The sequence below is a fragment of the Equus quagga genome, chromosome 17 (genome assembly GCF_021613505.1).
Source record: "Equus quagga isolate Etosha38 chromosome 17, UCLA_HA_Equagga_1.0, whole genome shotgun sequence".
Lineage (NCBI taxonomy): Eukaryota > Metazoa > Chordata > Mammalia > Perissodactyla > Equidae > Equus > Equus quagga.
The window spans coordinates 8043950-8063498 of record NC_060283.1 but is presented as its reverse complement, the minus strand read 5'-3'; the positions used below and the strand labels follow the sequence as shown (position 1 = coordinate 8063498).

The 19549-nt window shown below is 58.4% G+C and overlaps 1 protein-coding gene across 1 annotated transcript; it reads left to right on the top strand.

Annotated features, from left to right (window-relative positions):
* The first annotated feature begins 1266 nt into the window (after positions 1-1266).
* Positions 1267-14056, top strand: NAA40 (N-alpha-acetyltransferase 40, NatD catalytic subunit). Its single transcript, XM_046644836.1, has 8 exons — positions 1267-1407; positions 6988-7083; positions 8028-8080; positions 10307-10402; positions 10473-10631; positions 10781-10864; positions 11305-11382; positions 11639-14056. The coding sequence occupies exons 1-8, from the start codon at positions 1402-1404 to the stop codon at positions 11778-11780; spliced, it is 714 nt and encodes a 237-aa protein (XP_046500792.1). The 5' UTR covers positions 1267-1401; the 3' UTR covers positions 11781-14056.
* Positions 14057-19549: the final 5493 nt, after the last annotated feature.

Here is a 19549-nt window from a genome sequence, read left to right as displayed (position 1 = left end):
TACGAGGGCAGTGCGTTTTCTGTTTGTTATTGTGGTTTTCTTTGCTGCCGGCAAGAGTGCCCAGCATATGGTACACGCTCAACAAACGTTGCTTGAGCGCCTGTTTCGGGGCCACCCCTAGGGGCAGCCCCTTGCCCTAGTGGTTAAGTTCCCAGTTCTCGCTTCCGAGGCCCGGGTTCCGCACAGGCGCAGACCTACATCGCTCCTCCGCAGCCATCCTGGGACGGGTACCCACGTACAAAATAGAGGAAGACTGGCACAGATGTTAGTTCAGGGACTATCTTCCTCAGCAAAAAAAAAGGAGTCCTGGACCACCACTGCGCTGAGCACTGAAGATGGGATAATGAGCAAAACCTGACGAAGTCTATGAAGATTAAGTGTCGGGCAGCGGCTCTCTAATTTTCGTGTGTAGGGCCTCCCTGGGAAGCTTTTAGAAGCAAAGACCCTGGCTCCATCCCTGGAGATTCTAGGACAGGCCCCAGGGGTGTGCACTGTGCAGAAGCGCCCCAGCTGGTTCTGCCGCAGGTCGTGTGGGGGTCACAGTCTGGTCTGCTGGGACAGACTGAAATCAATACTGCACGGGACACCTGGGGTCTCATGTTCACAGCGCCACCCCTTCTCCATTAAACAGTTGTCACACGCCTGTCTTCCCTCTGAACAGGAAGTTGTGGGCCCCCGCTGCACCTTGCTCTTCTCTGTGCCCCCTGGGCTCAGAGCAGCGCAGGTGCCAGTAAATTTTGACGGGGAGAGCTAATGAATGAAGGGTGAATGAATGGGTAGAGGATGGATGAACGGACAACGGGACTCTGGTTAGAAAAGGAATTTCTGGAGTTCAAGGTCCAGAGGGTGGGAGCGTTTCCAAAGACTTCCGTGCCCGAGGGCTGCAGGAGGGGCTGGCGTCTCAGAGGGGACGCATTTGGCCGTCTGTGAAAGTGACTGCTCCGCGGGCCTCTCGGGCGGGCGGGGAGAGGCGGGACGCCCGGCGGGCGCTGCCACCCACCCGGCGACCCGGAGGCGCGGGGCCCCGGGCGAGCGCGGCCGTTGCCATAGCAACAGACACAGCCCGGCGAGGAGGGGCGGGGCCGGGCATACGTCATCCCCAGCGCGACGCCGCTCGGCGCCGCCTCCCGCCCCTTTCGCGGGCGAGACCCTCGGCCCGCCCCCCGGGCCCTCCACCTGCACGCCCGCCCCGCCCGCCCCGCCCGCCCCGCCCGCCCTCTCCTCTGGGCTCTGCGCCGGCGCGGTGCCCGCCGGGGCGCGCGGGGGAGCCCGCGAGGCGCATGCGCGCTGCGGGGCCCGCCGCCGCTCTGGTGTCGCCGCCGCCCCCGCCGCCGCCGTTGCCGCCTCCCCGCCGGCAAGTGTGGGAAGGAGGAGTCGAGGGCCGCTGCCGCCGCTGCCGCCATGGGGGTGAGTGAGGCGGGGAGAGGAGACGCGAGGGCCGGGAGCGCTCCCCGCCCCCCTCGCCCCCCGCGCCCCCCCCGTTCCCCGCAGCCCCCCCCCCGTGACCCCCCCCCCCTCCGGCCTCACGTGACCCCCAGCCCCCACATGACCCCACTCCCCCATTTAAGGGTCCCCACGCCTGGCCCAGCCCGGGAATCCCCGGAGAGACCCCTTCTCCGGGCCCCACCCCTTCGGGGGCCCCCGCGTCGCGCCCGCCCTGCTTTCCTGGGGGACCTGTTACCCTCTTGGCCTCCCCGCAGGCCCTGGGATATCCCCCCATCCCCAGGGGTCCCCTATCCCCTAGCTGTCACCGGCTTTGGGGCTTCCCACGTCAGGGGCCAGGCCTGGCGTGGAGGGAGCTGAGGCCCAGAGGAAAGAAGGCCCCCAGCCAAGGTCACGCTGGCGGTGACGGGGGGCCGGCCCCAACTCGGGTCTCCCGGATCCCCGGCCGCCGCTCTTCCCGCTACTCGGATTCTCAGCGAAGCCAGTTCCCCTCCTCTCTTTCGAAACCTCTCCTCCAGGTTCCTCCTGCTCCTGAAACATCCTCTTCCCTTCCAGCAGAGGCCGGCCTTCACGGCCTCCTAGGTGCGAGCAAGTGGTTCTCGTTGTTACTGGGGTGCTTCGTGGTCTCAGCACTACAGGTGGCTTTGCGTGGGGAAGCTGTGCAGAGGGGGAGCGGGGCGCTGATGGGGAGGCCACTGGTGACGGCCCCAGCCGCTGGTGGGTGGTGACCACCTGTTCTGTGCCAGGCCGCCTGGCGGTGCGTTTTGTGCCCTTCTCTGGCATGTGCTGATAGAGGATTGGGCAGAAGTCGTTCACATGTTCCTGTGAGTTCACCCTCCTAAGTCCCAATTAGAGTAGCATCAGCCACTCTCCTAAAAATGGAACTGGCCCTCCCCCTCCCCTCCGGTATTGTGTATATTAGTTTTTCCTTGGAATTTCCACCACCTTTGGGGAGCCCTAACTTTGGAGCTAGATAGATCAGCTCCAGCCTCGTCTTCGCTGGCTGGCCTTTCTGAATTTGAATTTCCTCCTCTGTGTGAGGAGGCTGATGACACCTCCCCCTTAGGATAGATGTGAGGATCCAATGAGATAGTGGATGTGGATAGCCGAATAGGGGCCTCTGAAATAGTGGCTGTTATTTTTGCCTCTATTCTCAGCCTTTAGTTATCTAAAATGGATTTGTGCTATTTTTAACCCATTGGGTTTGTCCCTACTGTTATTAACCTAGATTTTTTTTTCCTCTCACTCAAATAGTTATTGACTGAACGAATCAACTTGTTAGACAGAAATAGTGGTCTCATCCATATCAAAGTACTTTATGTAATCCGTGTCAAAACACAGTCACCCTGTTTCAGCAGGAATTTGGGATGCTACATGCTTCATAGGGAGCAAAGCGAGTCTAGAGACCCGAGGCGTATTTAACCTAGATTTTGGTGAAAGGGCCCAGACCCCAGCTCTTGTTGAAACTAAATGAAACCTGTGTCTGCGGTATCTCTGGGTAAGTGTCTGCCCAGCACCAGCCACTGCAGGCAGAGTGAAAACAAGCAGCCTAACATGCCAGTCTGGCTCCACACTTCCTCATTGGTCGAGTCGAAGCAGCAGGCCTCAGAGATACTGCCATCCTTGCTTCCTTTAGGGCCCCAATCTTATTACTCATGCTTTACAGATGTGTTTCTCGGAACGGCCCCCACCTCGTCTCTTCTGGCCTGAAACTCGCTGCAAAGCAGACGCTTGAGTTTTTCTCCCTGAACCCCTCTCATTAGCCTCATTCTTCATGGGTGGGAGCCTTGGGCGCCCCGCTTTGGCGTCAGGAAGGTCATCACAGTGGTCGCCCTCCAGCGAGGGCCCTGCTGCACTTGACAGCCTGGCCCCAGGCTGAGAGAACAGCCTCGCTGGAGCCCCGTTCTTCTCACAGTTCTTGTGCCCTTCCTGCTACATGGTTGTTGTCTTTTAGAGTTAGAATTTAGTTCTCTGTCTGCGTTCGCCAAAAACAGAGGTTCTTTTAGGATCCTGGGGAGTTTGTGGGTTGGAGGCGTTGAACCTGCAAATCTGGGGCATGCCTACCCCTTTTCTGAAAGGTGCCTCCTGCCCCCATCTGGGTGGTTTGTGTTTCCTGATTTCTCTGTGTGACCCCTAGCTGTCTTAGAACTGCCGTAGGAATAGGAAGGGGAGGGGTGTGACAGCTGCATGTGAAAACGACATTTCTGTCACACTTCTTCGTGACAAGTGCTGTGTAAATGTAGTTGACGTCCTGGAAGGAGCATGGTCTTTAGGGTTGAGGCCTGGGTTTGAATCTGGGATGACCCATTTGGCAGGGAGAGCCCGAGTGCCTCCTGTTTGCTGAGCACTAGGTATACACTGGCGCATAAAGCAGACGTGACCTCTGTCTCAGGGCGTCTGCAGTCTGCTGGGAGCAGAGGGAGGGTCGTGGGAAGGCCTCTGAGAATTCTCTTCCCTGGCTCTGTGACCCTGAAAACTGTGTAACCTCAGTTTTCTCATCAAAGAAGTGGGCGCACATACTTTGCTGGGTTACTGTAAAGATTGAAATAAGTCATCCTTATTGAAGCGCTGGCAGGGTGTCTGACCCTAGCAGCCCCTTGTAAGTAGAAGTCCCTGCTGCGAAGAACTTTTCTATCTCTTAGAGTGTATCATTTCGTCCTCATGACAGTCCTGCGACATGGAGGCATCATTAGCCCCATTTTAAGGATGAGGAAATTGAGGTTCCGAGAAACTGAGTAACTTGCTGAAAAGAGATTAAATGATTTGCTCAAAGTCACACAGCTATTAAGTAGAAGAGCTGAGAATCCAACACAGATCTCTTGACTCAAAATCCCACACTCTTTTATCATATAAAGCTCCCTTGGGAAAGACACTTAACCACAATGAGCGTTCCTGTTCACTGTGCTTATTTCCCATTTAATTAGGAGAATTTTCCTGGGTCCCTGCAGAATCGCCTTACCTCCACAAGGCAGGGCAGAGCTAATTGGAACACTGGGCGCCCACTCGTCCTAGAGCGTGCGGGGTTGAGGGAGAGCCAGTCTGCCAGCCCAAAGCAGCCTCCTCGGACCTGGGCACAGGCCGTGGGGCTCCCGGGCTCTTTCATTATCGGTGGGCTCCGGCCGTGGCAGCGCGAAGCCTCACTCTGAGCATCGCCTGGCTTGCCTGTCCCTTCGCGTGAGTGAGCCCATGCATCTCTGGGAGGCCCGGGCTTGGCCCTCCAGCTGCTTGTGCTTAGAAAAGAGGTGCTGTGGAGGGATCCCACGGTGCAGGGCTGCCTGGGTCCCGGAAGGCACGCTTTCCTCCCAGCACCTTTGACCCTCCAGCTCTGTACCGTGCTGGAGAGAGCTGGCACGCAGGCCGGAGGAGGGGCCTCTACTGCAAAGGTGTGCTGGCCTCTGTCCTCTCCTCCTAGCTGTTCTCTGAGGTCAGCGTTTGCGTCCCCGTTCTCCTGGAGATGGAGTTCTTCTCACAAGTCATGCAGGGAGTGTGGCAGGAGGAGCACTGGCCTGGCCTGATCAATGCCACAACTCGTGCTTTTTCTGCCCCGTGGCACGGCCCTGGGGACCTCTCGCCTTGGCTTTCCCTGTTCGTCACCCCTGCCTCAGTGTGGAGGTAGGGCAGGGGTGGTGTTGTGTTGGCGTGTCGTGTCAGCCACTGCCAAACCAGAAGGGTAATGAGAAATGCATTGCCGAGTGGCTGCCTGAGGGCTCTGAGGCCCCAGGCCTAATCTTGGCCGGGCTCAAGTGGGAGACAGCGTGGCTGGTGGAACAAACCCTGGGACTGAGTCTCCCCTCTCCCGTTTCCTCTCCAGGGAATTCTGAACGAGCCCTGGCGTCTCTTTGAGCCTCAGTTTCCTTACGTGTAAAGGGAGGTGATGGTTTTTGCCCCGAGAATGGAACCAGATGATGTTTGTGAAAGTACTTTGTAAGCTGAGTGTATCAATGTTGTCTTGAAATCCAGATTCCCAGAGAAAAAGATGGATGCCCCGAAACCTCTGTGTGGTAGGCAGGCGGACGCTGGCCCAGGTCCCAGCGTGATGAAGTGCTCTGTTCTTTAGTGTTTGGTCCTCCTCTAGGCAAGGGATGCGCTCTAGCCTGGCTCGAGCACAGCCTGCGGGTGGTGAGTAGCTGACAGTGGGCGAGTTCTTACCCAGAAGAGCGATCCCTGTGAGTTCCTGGTGTCTCTGCGCTCTTGCCTCCTGCCTGCTTGGAGAGGAGGACTTGAGCAGTGCCATTCCTTGGGGGCCGAGGGTGGAATTCACCGTGAGTGACTTTCCCAGCAGCTGGTTTCTCCGCTCACCCGTCCTTGGGGCCGGCCAGTGTCTGACTGAGGTGTGAGCGGAGGTAGTGAGACCTCTCTGGTGAGCTCAGGGCTTGCGGGGTGGGCTCACAGAGGCCTGCAGTTCATAAAAATCAGAGCCGTCCCACCAGTGCCTTTGGGATGCCTTCTGGACTTGGGCTGGGTGGGCGAGCACGTCCCGGTGCGGGTGCTGCCCTGGTCCTCCTGGGAGTGAGAACGGGAACTGCCCTTTAGTGAGCATGTGCGGTATTGACCCTCCTGGGCTTCCTCCCTCTAAGGTAGTAAGGGCCCGGGGCAACCGAGCAGGAGAGGAGGTCAGAGAAGGTCTGTGTCCTGCCCAGGGACCCACAGGGCCTGAGGAGCAAAGAAAGGCTGTGGCTGCGGGCCGTCAGACTCCAGCCCTGGCTCTTTTCCCTGTTCCCAGCCTTTTACAAGAGGGTCCGTTCATGCCTGCGAGAGCCCCACGTGGGCCTCCCAATAGGATCTGCTCTATGTGGTTGTGGGCGGTTTGCTGCTGGCCCCACTGTGCAAGGACAGCCTCTGTTTGCTCCTCCTCTGCTGCCTGTGTGCCCTGCAACGTGGCCTTGCTGACCACGTGTCAGCATGGCCTGTGTCCCCAGGTGAACCCCTGGGGCCCTTCACTCTTCCCTTGTTGCTCCTAGATGCGTGACGTGCCTGCCACTCACTGGCCTTGGCTGAGCAGCGCTTCTGGGGAGCAGCTCCCTCTCCCTAGGCCAGAAAGGGGACCCAGCTCCCAGAGGGGCTGCCCCCAGCCCAGATGTTTGTCTCCGGAGGCTGGGAGACACTGAAAAGGCTTTGAATAAGCTTATACTTAGGAACAGCTGTCAGTGGCTACCTCAGATGCCAGCTCTTCCCTGAAACTTGCCCTGAATGTGTCTAAAACTAGTTGTTCCCTCCTTAGGAGGGAAGGGATGTGTGAATATTCCTTAGGCACCTGCTGGGGGCCTGGCTCTGCCACGGGCATTGTCACGTGCTCTTGCTGGGTCCTCACAGTGACTCGGTGGTCTGAGGGTCAGTGCTCTCCCTTCTAGTGATGCTCGCACGGCCTCAGGACTGGAAAACGCTTGGGTCTTTCCCACCCCTCAAGGGTGCAGCAGCCACGATTGGAAGTTCCTGCCACTGAGGCCAGGCTGGGGATGCAGGGGACTGACCATTCGGTTCCTCAGAGGGAAAGTTGGGTCTGGCCTCAGCCCTTCCAGCCAGCTTTGCTTTTCCCTCTTGCAGAGGAAGTCGAGCAAAGCCAAGGAGAAGAAGCAGAAGCGGTTGGAAGAACGAGCAGCCATGGATGCCGTCTGTGCCAAAGTGGACGCCGCCAACAGGGTGACTCTCCCCTCCTTGCAGTCCCTTCCTCCTGGAGCCTCAGCTTGGGCTCTGATTTGACTTCTTTTGGCGCCACCCTGTGGCGGAGTTGTGTTACTACCCACCCACGCTCCGCTGCCTCCTTGCTCCCGAGGGAAATGCGCCCAGCCCAGAGTTGCTGGGGCCCAGGCTGGGGGAAGAGTGGATTCACATCTCTCTGTGGTCTCCTTCCTGACCAGTAGAAGCGGGTGTGGAGGCGTTTCTGTTAGGATTTTGCCTGCTGGGGAGGAGACCTCCCTGGTGAAAGGTGGTACGGTTTTCTCCTTCCTTCCTTCAAACTTTTATTGGCTGCCCGAGAAGTACCAGAGGTGGCGCTGGGGCCAGGAGGATGCGGCAGCCTGGTGGCAGGGGGCCACAGTCAGGGGAAGAGTAGCCGTGAATTTGAGCACCACGTGGCCCAGCTGGGAGTGGGACTGGCTTTCAAACTGGACCGGAGAGATTCTCGCCGTCCTTTCTGACCCCATTCCATGTCCCATTTTTTGTTATTCTTTTAGCCCACTCAGTAAACAGTCCAGATTTATGAGGATGTGGCTCAGGGACGTGGTGGTTCCGTTTAGGGTTTGACCAGTGAGGTTGGTTGGGGTTTCCTAGAAATGTGCAGGTGGCTTGTGGATCCTCGCTTCTTCCCTGGGTGGTGAGCGTGAGCAGGTTTCGTGCCCCAGGCTGGCATTACTATGAGGCTGGTAAAGCCTCTTCTTCCTTTGTCGATGGAGCTCACTTTGCTGTCCTGGGCCTCCTCCCAGCGCCTCCCTCCTGCCGTAATGTCGGAGCTGAGGCAGGGGGAGGGTCCATGGAAGGGCTGCTCATGGCCCAGAGTGAGGCCCCGACGTGGGTGCGCCCCACGTCGCCCCGGGGGCAGAGCCTGCGAGTGCCTGCGTGTGTGCCACCCTGTTCTCCCTCCACAGCTCGGAGACCCTCTGGAGGCTTTCCCGGTGTTCAAGAAGTACGACCGCAATGGGTGAGCGTCCCACATCCCCGGCTCTCAGCTCCTCGAGTCGTTAGGAGCTCCCCTCCCAGGGCAGGCCTCTTCAGGCCCAGGTGTCCTGGTTGTTTCTCTTACGAGAAAGCAGAAACTATGGCTGGTGCCCTCTAGATATAAAATCCCCCGGTTAGGGTGACAGAGGAATCCACGAGTGAGCAAAGCGTGCACGTGCTCAGATGATAGCTCATTAGAACTTGGTATTCTCTCCAGACGAAGAATCAGAGAGCTAAAACAAACTTGGAAAACCATCTAGGCTGATTCCTGTTTTATACAGGGAGACACTGAGGCTCAGAGAGATTGAAGGAGATTTCTGAGCTTACAGTTTCTCCCTGGCACTTCAGGGGGCTCTTAATTCCCAATCCACTGCTCTTTCCTTGAGTGTATAGTATAATTGTTAAAAGCCACTTGCTGGCTGTGTGACCATGGACACATTACTTAACCTCTCTGTGTGTCAATTTTCTAGTCAGAAGCGGATATAATAATAGTACCTTCCTCATGGAGTCGTCAGGAGGATTAGATGTGAAGCGTGAGTGCCTGGAGCAGACTGCAGGCTGGATCAGTGTTAGCTGTTGCTACTACAGTTTTTATTACTAATCCAGTTTCCTATGGAATCTGGATTAAAGGCCCCCTTCCCTGTCTGTCTTTTCGGTTTATAAAATAGGAAGCATAACCTGACAGAGATGCTGTTGGCTTAGGGAAAAACAAGAGCGATTGTCTTAGAGAATCACAGCTGCGGGTCTGAATTGAAACTGCGCCTGTTATTAACTACCTTCGGACGAGTCACTCACACCGCTCAGGCCTCTCTGTGTGTGTGTGAAACGGAGTGACGGTGCCAGACTCCCGGGGTGGGTTCAGGAGGAAGCAGAATACGTCCAGTTCTGTAAGGAGCGGCTGGTATGAGTATCTTGATGAAGCAAATAGATAAATGCGAATATGAAGCAGACTTTGTAGGTGACACTGTCTTTGCCTTGCGTGGCTCTCTCTGAATTTCATGATGTCACAGTAACGTCTTCTCGCTCCTGTCTGTGCTCAGGTGCATTACAGTCCGTCTGGTAGCTTTGTCACTCAACTGCTGGGAAGTCCTCTGACATAGTTTTGAGATCCCTTCCTGTGATGTGTCTCAGTGTTCCATATTCCACATTTCTGCTGACTTCCAAAAATATGGAGCGGCTCTGAAGCAGTCATTGCCAGCTGACGCTGGGCTCCTTTGGTGCCTGGAATTTTGTGTGATTTCTGTGTCTGATCCTCTTTTCATGTACCTAAAGAACTCAGATTAGCAGAGAATGTATACCTGCAGACCGCCTTTGGAAAATATAAAGCTAAGACGGATGCAGTGCTGTGTTTGGGGGTTTCTGACTACCACATGGTCAGTACTTACAAAGAAAGGAAGACTTCAGAGCCAGGAAGTTCCGAGTTTACTAGGCTGAGCACATGGAGCGCTCACACGACGTGCCAGTCAGCAGAGGGGACGCGGATTCCAGTGGGAGTGTCCTCTGAGGGGTCATGGCCAACGAATTTAAGTGATTTACTTCAATTTCATTTAGCAGTAGATGGCAGATTGAGATCCCTTAATGCCTTCAGCTTGTGTTAGTTTAGGACAACAGCGTGGGGTTGGACCCTGGGCCACCCTCTTTCATCAGCTGTGAGCACCCTCTGGGTCCTCAGAGGAAGCGGCAGGCGGGGCTCCTCACGGGGTGTGGGCCGTAGTCCTCTTGAAGGGCCTGAGGTCACCCAGCCACCTTCAAAGGTGAGATTAGTGGATAAGAAGGAAGAGTCCTGTGGGAGCCCAGGGAGGAGCCAGTTCCGAAATTAAAGCGACAGGGAAAATGCCAAAGGGCCGGAACTAAGGGAACAGAGAAGACAAGAGTGTTTATTACAAAGAACAGAAGAGAGGGTGGAGAGAGCAAAGAGGTGGCAGAGAGGGACAGGAGCTGACAAAGTGCTGAGTCTGATAAGGCGAACAGGGGAGACAGGAAGTGGGCCTGAGGTCAGGGTGGCGGGTGGTGATGACAGTTGTTAATCTCGGTCCGAAAGCCTTGGCTCCTTCACAGGCGCCTTCTGGAGTCACGTCCGGGAGGACGAGGCTTGGCTTGCTGTTCTCTGTGGCTTAGCTGAGGCCGGGCGAGCCTCACGGCAGGCTCTGAGGGTAGTGGGCAGTGCCGGGTGGGAGCCGGCGCCAGACGCCTCCTTTCCTCTCCGCAGGTTAAATGTGTCCATTGAGTGCAAGCGAGTGTCGGGACTGGAGCCGGCCACTGTGGACTGGGCCTTTGACCTGACCAAGACCAACATGCAGACTATGTAAGCTCGCTGGCCGGGGGAGCCCTCCTCACCCCTGAGCGCCCCGCCCTGACTGCCCCCACGTCCCCAGGTATGAGCAGAGCGAGTGGGGCTGGAAGGACCGAGAGAAACGCGAGGAGATGACGGACGACCGAGCCTGGTACCTCATTGCCTGGGAAAACAGTTCCGTCCCCGTGGCCTTTTCTCACTTCCGGTTCGACGTGGAGTGTGGGGACGAAGTCTTGTACTGGTAGGAGCCCCGGCAGGGGGGTGCAGCCGAGTGGGGGCACGTGCTGCTCTGGGCACCCCAGCTGGTGGCAGAGTCCACAGTGCCTGTCTGGGTCTGCGGCTGCCAGGGCCCGCGGCCTCCGCGCTCATTTGCCTGCTGTCTCCACCCAGCTACGAGGTGCAGCTGGAAAGCAAGGTACGGCGGAAAGGCCTGGGCAAGTTCCTCATCCAGATCCTGCAGCTCATGGCCAATAGGTAAGGCCACCCCAGATGTCGCCCGGGTCGCAGCAGCTGCCTCTGTGGCCTCTGCTCTTCTTTGAGGCTCCTTGGAGGACGAGGCTCATAAGAGTGTTTGGGAAGAAAGGCGTCTAGGACCGTCTCAGTGAGATACTCCCTGGCCTGCTGAGACTCCAGTTTATATTTGGGTCAGTGGAGTGAGCCCATCTGAGCTCCTGCTCGAGCCTGAGTGGTGGGGTGCAGAGAGGAGGAGGGGGAGGAGAAGCCAGTTCGGGGGGTGCCTCAGGTCGTGCGGTGAGGGAGGCGCTGGGGGTGGTCACGCCCAAGACCGAGGCTGGAGTTGGGGCCCAGGAGTGTGGCTCAGGAGCAGGTGGGAGACAGCAGGCAGGCACGAGAGTGGAGGCGTCACTTCGCATCGGGTCTCCTTCTAGAAGGTGTTCTCTCTGCTTTCTTCTCAGCACACAGATGAAGAAAGTTATGTTAACAGTATTTAAGCACAATCATGGCGCCTATCAGTTCTTCAGAGAAGCGCTGCAGTAAGGAGCTGGGCCTGGGCTGGGGCGCTCTGGGTGGTGGGGGTGCCTGCCCCAGTGCCTTTGCCCTGGCCGCCTTCATCCTCTGCCTGAGCGCCCCGTGCAGTGGTCCATGGGGAGGGGCTTGGTGAGACGGCATGCCCTGCCCCTATGCCCTCGCTCCTAGGGGTCTCGTGTGTGTGGTTGGTGGAAGACTCCTCGGGCTGGGGAGGAGGGGAGGCAGCTCCCTGCAGCCAGCCCTTCCCTGCCTGCCTTGCAGATTTGAGATCGACGACTCTTCCCCCAGCATGTCCGGTTGCTGTGGGGAGGACTGCTCCTATGAGATCCTGAGCCGGAGGACCAAGTTTGGGGACAACCAGCACTCACATGCGGGCGGGCACTGTGGCGGCTGCTGCCACTGAACTCCCAAGCCAGAACGCCCTCTCCAAGGCCTGTTCTCTCCCCAGTCTCACGCCACTTGCCAGGTGCCCTCAGAGTTGTGGCCTCCTCAGCCCTGCACATGCCAGGCTGCGCCCTGAGAGCACAGAGCCCTGGGAGGAGTGGTCCGAGCTGCCCCTCCCCCTCTCCTAGAAGAGCAGAGCGCCGGGAGGGAGCAGAGAGGAGAGGATGCTGAGGAGGCGCACGTCCTTGCACGGTGCCTGCCTTCTGTCTCGGCTCTTGCGCCCTCGAGCGTAAGGTTCCCCGACTTCTCTGCAGCTGGATTGCTGACAAGCACCCACACTCGCACACACTTGGACAAATGGAGTGTTTATAGCCACCTTTATGAAAGTCCTGGAGCTCTGGGTCGGGGTCTGGCTGGTCCCCAAAGAGGAACGGACTCGGTGTAAGATCTGGGCGTAGAGAGGCTTCGGAGATACTCGCTTTGTGGACGGAATGCTCCGATGGAGACCGTGGGCAGGTCTTCTGTGCCCCGGCACGGGGAAGTGAGGGCGCCCCTTCTGGCTGTGCTGCTCTGCAGCCACAGAGTGGAGTCTCCCAGGGGACCAGTCGACTGCGGGACGAGGGCTCTCTCCATCACGCAGTGAGGGGCTGAGAGGACCAGGAGCAGGGCGGCAGGTGGGGCCCGCTGTGGGGACGGTTGCTTCTCTGGGCTTTTGGACTTCGCTGCATTCTAAGCTTCACCTCTGGATCTCCTGGCGGTGACTCGAGGTTTTCAGGCATAGCAGAAAGCAGAGGTCCTGCCTGTTTCTCTCCCCCACCCCAGATACCTCTGTTCTTACTCCCAAGGGGGATAACATCAGGGAGCCCTCGTCTTCCCCCAGAAGGACCCCTCGTTCCCGGCTCACTGAAGGCCGTTTCCTCTCTGTCTTGGTGCTGATAGCTCTCTGAGCGTGGGGCACCCCTCTCCACACCGCCCCGCTCCTCAGAGAGCCCCAGCCAGCAGCAGGCCGCTCTGCCTGCGCTCCCCCCGCCCCTCGCCGCCTCAGTGAGGCGCTAGTGCCGCTGCCCTGCCCGCAGCTCAGGGTGCAGCAGGAACGCCTCTTGGGGCCGACTCAGCTGCTTTTCTCTCTCTGGGATCACCCTGCGGGCTGGAGCTGGGACGAGCACGCCCTCCTCTTCTCTGGGATAGAGAGGGTGTGCGGGCGCAGAGCTCACACTCGCCTTTGTTCCCTTTCCAGGGAAAAAAATGACCAAATCCTTACCCAGGAAAAAGCACTCAGCGCCTCCCCTTGAGCTCTGCTTTAGGGAGTGTCTTAAAGGTTCCAGCCTTCATGAAATTGCTCTCTTGGAGGGCCTTGGTCCCTCTGACCTCAGAGTCTGCTCACCCCCCACCCTCTGCCCTGACTCAGGCAGATCTCCCCGGAGCTGTTCTCGCTTCTCCCCCGCTCCCTGCTCATGCGGGGGCCTGTGCACCCGGCCTCCCTCACCCAGCCCAGCCCAGCCCTCCGCCCAAGGCTCGACCCCGCCACCAGTGGGATGGGCGCTTCTTGGAGAGGACCTCTGCCCTGCCTGCTGGCTCCGAGGGGAGCGTTTGAGAACCATGGAATGACAAGCATGTTAGGAAGAGTTTTCTCTGACCTCTGTCTCAGAGGATGCAGAAAGATAAGTATTTATTGTCTTATATCATGGATTTCTGATACCTCCCCCTCAGGGGGACCAAAAGGGACCCTCAGTGTAAATCTAACATAAGGTGAGTTCCGTGTATGCTGTCTCTCCAGTCATTGGATGCCTGGCACTGGGGCCCTTGGTCCCACACCCCGCTTGCCAGCTTCTGCCGGCCCTTCCCACAGGCCTGCCAGGGGCGCGGGGCTGGGGCGGGAGGCGCCGCCTGAGACACAGGTCGGCTGTGTTGTCGGTGTCAGTCAGTTTGCAAACATCACTCTTTCTCCATTTCCCCCAGGTCTTGGTTTGAGAAACAGAAGGCCTTTTGTACCAGGCTTTTTTGTTTGTTGTTTGTTTGGGGCATGTTAAAATATTTTTTAAGATTTTTTTTCTAGTTGTATCCATCCTATTTCAGGTTATTTTTGTTGATGTCAGATGTGTCTATGACATGTGTATGGTTCTTTTTAACCCTTTTTGGTTTTTTTAGAGGAAAGTTTGAAGATAAACTCTTTCTTGGTATATATATATTTTTTCTTTAGCAACTTGTTATCACTGGAATCAAAGGGAAAAAGTGATCTCTTTTTGTGTTGGTTGTATTTGTATGTCACAAATAAAAGATGCTTTGTTCAGCTGCTGGCAGGGCTTCCTGATGCTGGGCTGCCATAAGCAGCATGGTCCCAGAGGACACCCCTGACTGCCCCAGTGTTGCGCCTAAACCCTGGGAGGCTCCATGCCCCTTCCTGTGCAGGAAGCCTCGGGCCTGAGAAAACCTCAGGGTGTCTGGGGCGAGCAGCCAGAGGTGGGATCCAGGCCGAATGCACGCGTGTACCACTTCCCAGAAGCCGTGGGTAGAGGTCAAAGGTCTTCTGAGGGGTGCCTGTTTTGCGTCCTCGATAGAGTCCCAAGCCAGGCATTGTGACATTTGACATCTGCGGTTAAACGTAAATCCCAGTGTGCTTGTGTGGGAGTTGAGTAGATGAGAATGTCGGTGTTTATTTTCTCCCTTTTACTCTATTGGGCTACTCGGAATATTCTTTGTCTCTTAAAAAAACTCCAACTCCCTCTTCCCGCCACTCACAAAAGACAAAGGCTCAGGGGCCGGCCCCATGGCCGAGTGGTCAAGTTTGTGCGCTCTGCTTTGGCGGCCCAGGGTTTCGTTGGTTCGGATCCTGGGCATGGACATGGCACCACTCATCAAGCCATGCTGAGGCAGCGTCCCACATGCCACAACCAGAGGCACTCACAACTAGAACATACAACTGTGTCCTGCAGGACTTTGGGGAGAAAAAGGAAAAATAAAATCTTAAGAAAAAAGAAAAAAGACAAAGGCTCGGAGGAAGGGTAACTTGTGTCAGGCCTGACAGGCAGGAAGGTAGGAGCTGGGGGAGGCTCAGCCCCTTGAGTGTGGCAGATGGAGCCGTGCAGCTTCTCCCCCAGGCGGGACTCCTGCCAGTCCTGGCCCAGCGGGAACTGGGAGGAGACACAGGAAGTGGGCTGGGAGCTCGGGCTCAGAAGCACTTCCTGTGGACACTGGAGGGCCAGCCTCGTGGTCCTGCTTGGAGACCAGGTGGAGCCCGAGCCGCGCAGAGTGTTTGCGCTCTGGTGGGGCAGTGATCTGGGGAGAGAGGAACAGGTTGATCTGTCCTTTGGGGGCCAGCATGTTGTGGCTTCAGCCCCCAGGCGATGCTCTGTGCAGCTCTTGTCGCGGAGGCAGGAAGAAAGACATAACAGGCCTCGGGAGGGGAGAGCGTGTTCCTCTGAACGTACAACAGCTCTCCTGTGATGGAATTCTGCCCCCGCAGCTCTTTGTTGCTTGAAGGCTCTTCTAATCCCAGGCAGCAGCTCCTTGGAATGGCCATCCCCTTGCCGCCAGCTAAGCGAAGGGTGTGGGGCCCTTCCGTCATGCTGCTGGCCAGGGACTGCGCCCACCTCCTCCACCACCTTCCTCAGGGGCCTGGGACCCTCTGGTCCTCCACGATGGCTGCGTCGTGCTGCTGCCCTCCCTTCCCTCCAGATGCAGCCCAAGCATCTTCACTCAAGTGGCACTCACTGAAACGCCACACCTTCCGCCAGAGGCACAACTGCTGGACGAGAGGTCTTCCATTTCAGTTGGAGCCTGAGCTGGTTTGAAAGGGACAGTGTTTCCCCAGCGGGGAGCCTGGTCATCGTGTGGACTCTGCTGCCAGGCTTTGAAGGTGGTCACTTCAAACGGGCAGGTGTGTTCCAGTCTCTTCTGCTTCTCCCTCTCCAAGTGTGACAGCGGCCGTTCCTATGCCGCCTGAGGACGAGCGTCTGGGCAGATGGGAAGGTGCTGCAGAGGACCCTGGTAGATGGGACAGCCCCATGCAGACACGTTGGTACTTGGCTGTGACGGGGAAGGAGCTGGCATTTGGGGAGCCCCTGCCGTGCCGGTGACAGCTCACACTTAGAGCTTCCTGTGTGCTTGGCACTGTGGAACGCTGGCGTACTCTCTCATTTACTCCTTACAGCAGCCCTGCTCCGTCGTGGTGGTGGCATTCACAATTTAGAGAGAAATCGAGTCTTGGAGTGTAAAGCAACTTGTCCATGGTCCTACTACTAAGTGGCAGAGCTGAGATTGGAACCCAGGGTGGGAGGGCTTATGCCCACATAATATTTAGGTGAGTGGAAGGTCAGGAGAGCTGAGGAGGACAGGGCAGCAAGCCCAGGAACACAGCTCTCTGCCTGACTCCGAAGTCCCTCCCTCCCAAGCTGCCTCCCTCGCACAGGCTGTGAGAGGCCGAGTGTCTGCTTCCTGAAGAACAGCCGTCTGCCCCGCAGCCCCGAGTGGCTGGGAGCCCCCCCTCGGTCTTCATGGAGCTGGGGGCCCAGGCAGCGATCTGCATCCGGTCTGCAACGCCCTGGCGCACTTTTGTGCTCCAGACAGGACGTTGGCTCACAGGTCTTTGCGGATGTCCGTGTCACACTGCATGATGGAGTTGTAAATCTACAACTGTTGATCCTGGCGGACTCCATGCCTGGCAAGGCAGGCACCTGTTGGTCTCGAGGCCCTGTCTTCCCTCTCAGGGCGTGGCCTAGGGGGACAAAGCTGGCCTGTCGCCGACCAGTAGGGGTGCCCTCTCCTAAGAAAGGGGTTACTTCTGTCCCATGCAGGGGACTGCCGAGAACGATGGGGACTGGAGTTGAGAAGGCTGGTATGAGGAGCGCCGCTTACCCACAGAGGAGGGCTGGGGGAGGGTCATGGGACAGGGAAGCGCTTGTTGCCAGTGGTGACGACCTGCCTGGCAGGCGTCTGTAGTTCATCTCCAGAGAGAAGCAGGAGGCAGCCGTGGCCACCTCAGAGTCCACGGCCACCTACCCCGGCTTTTCCCTGATGTCCCGCATGATCTCCCACTCGGCTGGGTGGGGAGGAAAGGGTGATGGGTTAGAGGAGAGGTGGGCTGTGTTGCCGACTTCTGCCGGCTGCCCTGGCTCTAGAGCCTGCTGCCCAGCTTAGCTGCCTCTGACCTGGGCCCTCTGAATCCTGTCACCTGCCGAGGGTGGGAGAGCAGCATCCGTCGGAGCCCTCCCACGGCACGGGCACACACACGCAGTTCCTCCATTTCCTGGATTCTGCCTGTGTGGAAGTGGACGAGGCGAACCTGTAAACCTGCACTGGGGCTTCGGGATCCCTGCAGTGGGATCTTAATTATATGGAGATGAACATTCACTGCGGGCTGGCAGGGGAGGACCTGCCCCTGCTGTGGCTGAGGTCAGACCACACGGCCCCGTGCTCCGTGTAGGCCTCCCCAAGGTTGGAGGGCGGAGGCCCTGAAGGGACCAGGCTGAGAAGGACTTGGAGCCTCTGGCAGAAGGAGGTGGGGGTCCCCGGCTGTGAACTGAGGCGGGGCAGCAGTGCTGTAGCTGGCTGCAGCTGCCTTGGAGGATTGCGCCCGGCTCTCCTCCCCGGCGGACTGTTAGCGCCAGGGCCCAGAAGCAGGGTTGGTGCACCCGTGGGCCTGTTCTGGTACGGGAGGGCGCTGGTTCAGGGAGTGGGCCTGGGGGTGGCTTACCCACCCCACCCCTCACCAGTGGTGACAAAGAAGTAGCTGCACTCGGTGAGGATCTTTACCTTCAGGTGGTCAGTGTGGTCCCGCCCCACCAGGTGCGGGCGCTGGATGGGAGGGCAGTGCGTAGCCCTCAGAGGGGCACATTTTAGAGCCACTATCCCTGGAGTCCAGCACGATGCCTGAGGAGTGGGCTGCACAGGGGCTTCAGACTGGGAGCTGGGGAGGGGAGCAAGGAAGTGGCCTGCACTCCTGGGGCAGCCTGTGTCCTGAATGTTGGACACTGGGAGTGGGGAGGGTGGGGGTCCAGGGATGGGGCTCTCGGGTGCAGGGCCGTGGCGCCCTCTGGGGGCCTGGCTGCGAGGTGGGGTGTTGAGGACCATGAGAAGGAATAGGGGACTGGCCCCAGGCTAGAGGTCGAAGAAGGAGGGAGGGGTCCAGAGCTGGAGAGTGGTCCCCAGGGTGTGGAGCTGGGGGCCCAGAAGGTAGGGGGGTCTGGATATGTGATCACAGCAGATAGAGGTGAGACTGGGGATGCGGTCCTCACGGTGGTGTGGCCAGAGGCACACAGCGACAGCATCAGCCTGCATGGCCACCTACATGGCAGGAAGCTTGACAGTCTTGAGCATGACCTGGTTTAGCTTCTTGCTGTTGCCTTGGGGTTGAGTGGGGCCTCTGTGAGCATCACCTGGTGCTCCTCCCGGGCCACGCACAGCTTGTTGTAGAAGCTGTGGTGGCAGATCTCCATGTCATCCCAGTTGGTGATGCCACATTCCACAGGGCACTGAGCATCAGGAGGTGTCGCTTGCTCTGTGTCGTCATCCACATGCCCGTCCTGGCCCATGCTCACCATGACACCCTGGGGAGACAGGGAAGGGAGGCCTTGGGTGTGCTTTAGGGGTGGTCCAGCCTAGCAGCCCCCCCCGTCCGGTTTTCTGCTTACCTGTCTGTACCACGGCGGGATGGTGGGGGGTGGGAGGGCAGCAGCTTACGCAGACAGAAACCTGACCGCCTGGCCCGCCTGGCTGCCTGATCTCTGTGGGCAGTCAGCTGCGGGGTGTGGGTCAGTCCTCCAGCCCCAGTGAAGCCAGCCTCCTCAAGCCTGAGCTGAGCTGTTGTCCCACATGAGCAAGCACCAAGTGAGCTGATCTTGTCCTGTCACACATGGCTGCTGGCTGAGGGCCGGAAGGGGTTAACCGCTGCCCACAGTCAGCCCACAGTCTTGCTGTGCCTTGGCCGGCAGCAGGACACCTGGGGTGCCTGGGTGGGGACAGCTGTGTCTTATGGGCGAGCCACCGCCCCCCCCCCGCCAATGTCACTCCACCCCCAACAGCTGTGTCTGGGCCCACCCCCTGGATGTGTGGTGCCTGGCAACAGCTGTGCCCCAGGAAGAGCAGAGGCCCCCTCTGGGACCCTGTGTCACCTCTGTCCCACCCCCACCCCAGGGGACAGCCCCAGCCAGCAGTGCCGGCTCAGGTTCCCAAACCAGCCTTTTTCTGCTGGTGAGGCCAGGCCCTCCTGCCCCTTTCTCCTGCTGGACTGTGCCTGAAAGCCCCTACTTTGCAGATGGGGAAGCTGAGGCCCAGATAGGGAAAGGAACATTCTCAAGGTAGCCTAGTGAGTCAGTGTTGGACCTGCGCCCCCTCCTTCTTGAACCCTCCTTCTTTGGACACTGGGCCCTGCCCGAGGCTCTGCCAGGGCCTCCTGCTGCTACCCCCACCCGGGGAGACAGTCCCCACAGGCCTAGAGAGGCCGCAGTGCGTCAGTGAGAGCCCTGAGGTGGGCTCCTTCACCCTGCAGGCCTCCCCTGGCCAGCCCGGGGCTCAGTGCCCTGCACCCCCTTGATGTGCCAGGAGGAGAGTCCAGGCCCGGTAAGGAAACTGGAGACCCCTTGCTTAGGCTTGTACCAGCTCCCTGTCAGAGGCTCTGGGAGATGGCAGACTCCAGAAGGTGTGTGTGGGGGGGGTCAGCTGAGGGATTTATTCTTGTTGGTCTCACAGGGTTAGAGTTCGTCCCCCCTCAGGACTTACAAGCTCCGTATTTGGACAGAACAGTTGTTAGGTCAGAGCCTTTAAGGGACAGGGGCCCAGGCCTGGGGTGGG

What these genes read in the sequence shown, in the direction of transcription:
- NAA40 (XM_046644836.1), top strand. An exon ending in AAGAAGTACGACCGCAATGG is followed by an intron (nt 8,081 to 10,306) that starts GTGAGCGTCCCA and finishes TCCTCTCCGCAG; the next exon opens with GTTAAATGTGTCCATTGAGT. An exon ending in GGGGACGAAGTCTTGTACTG is followed by an intron (nt 10,632 to 10,780) that starts GTAGGAGCCCCG and finishes GTCTCCACCCAG; the next exon opens with CTACGAGGTGCAGCTGGAAA.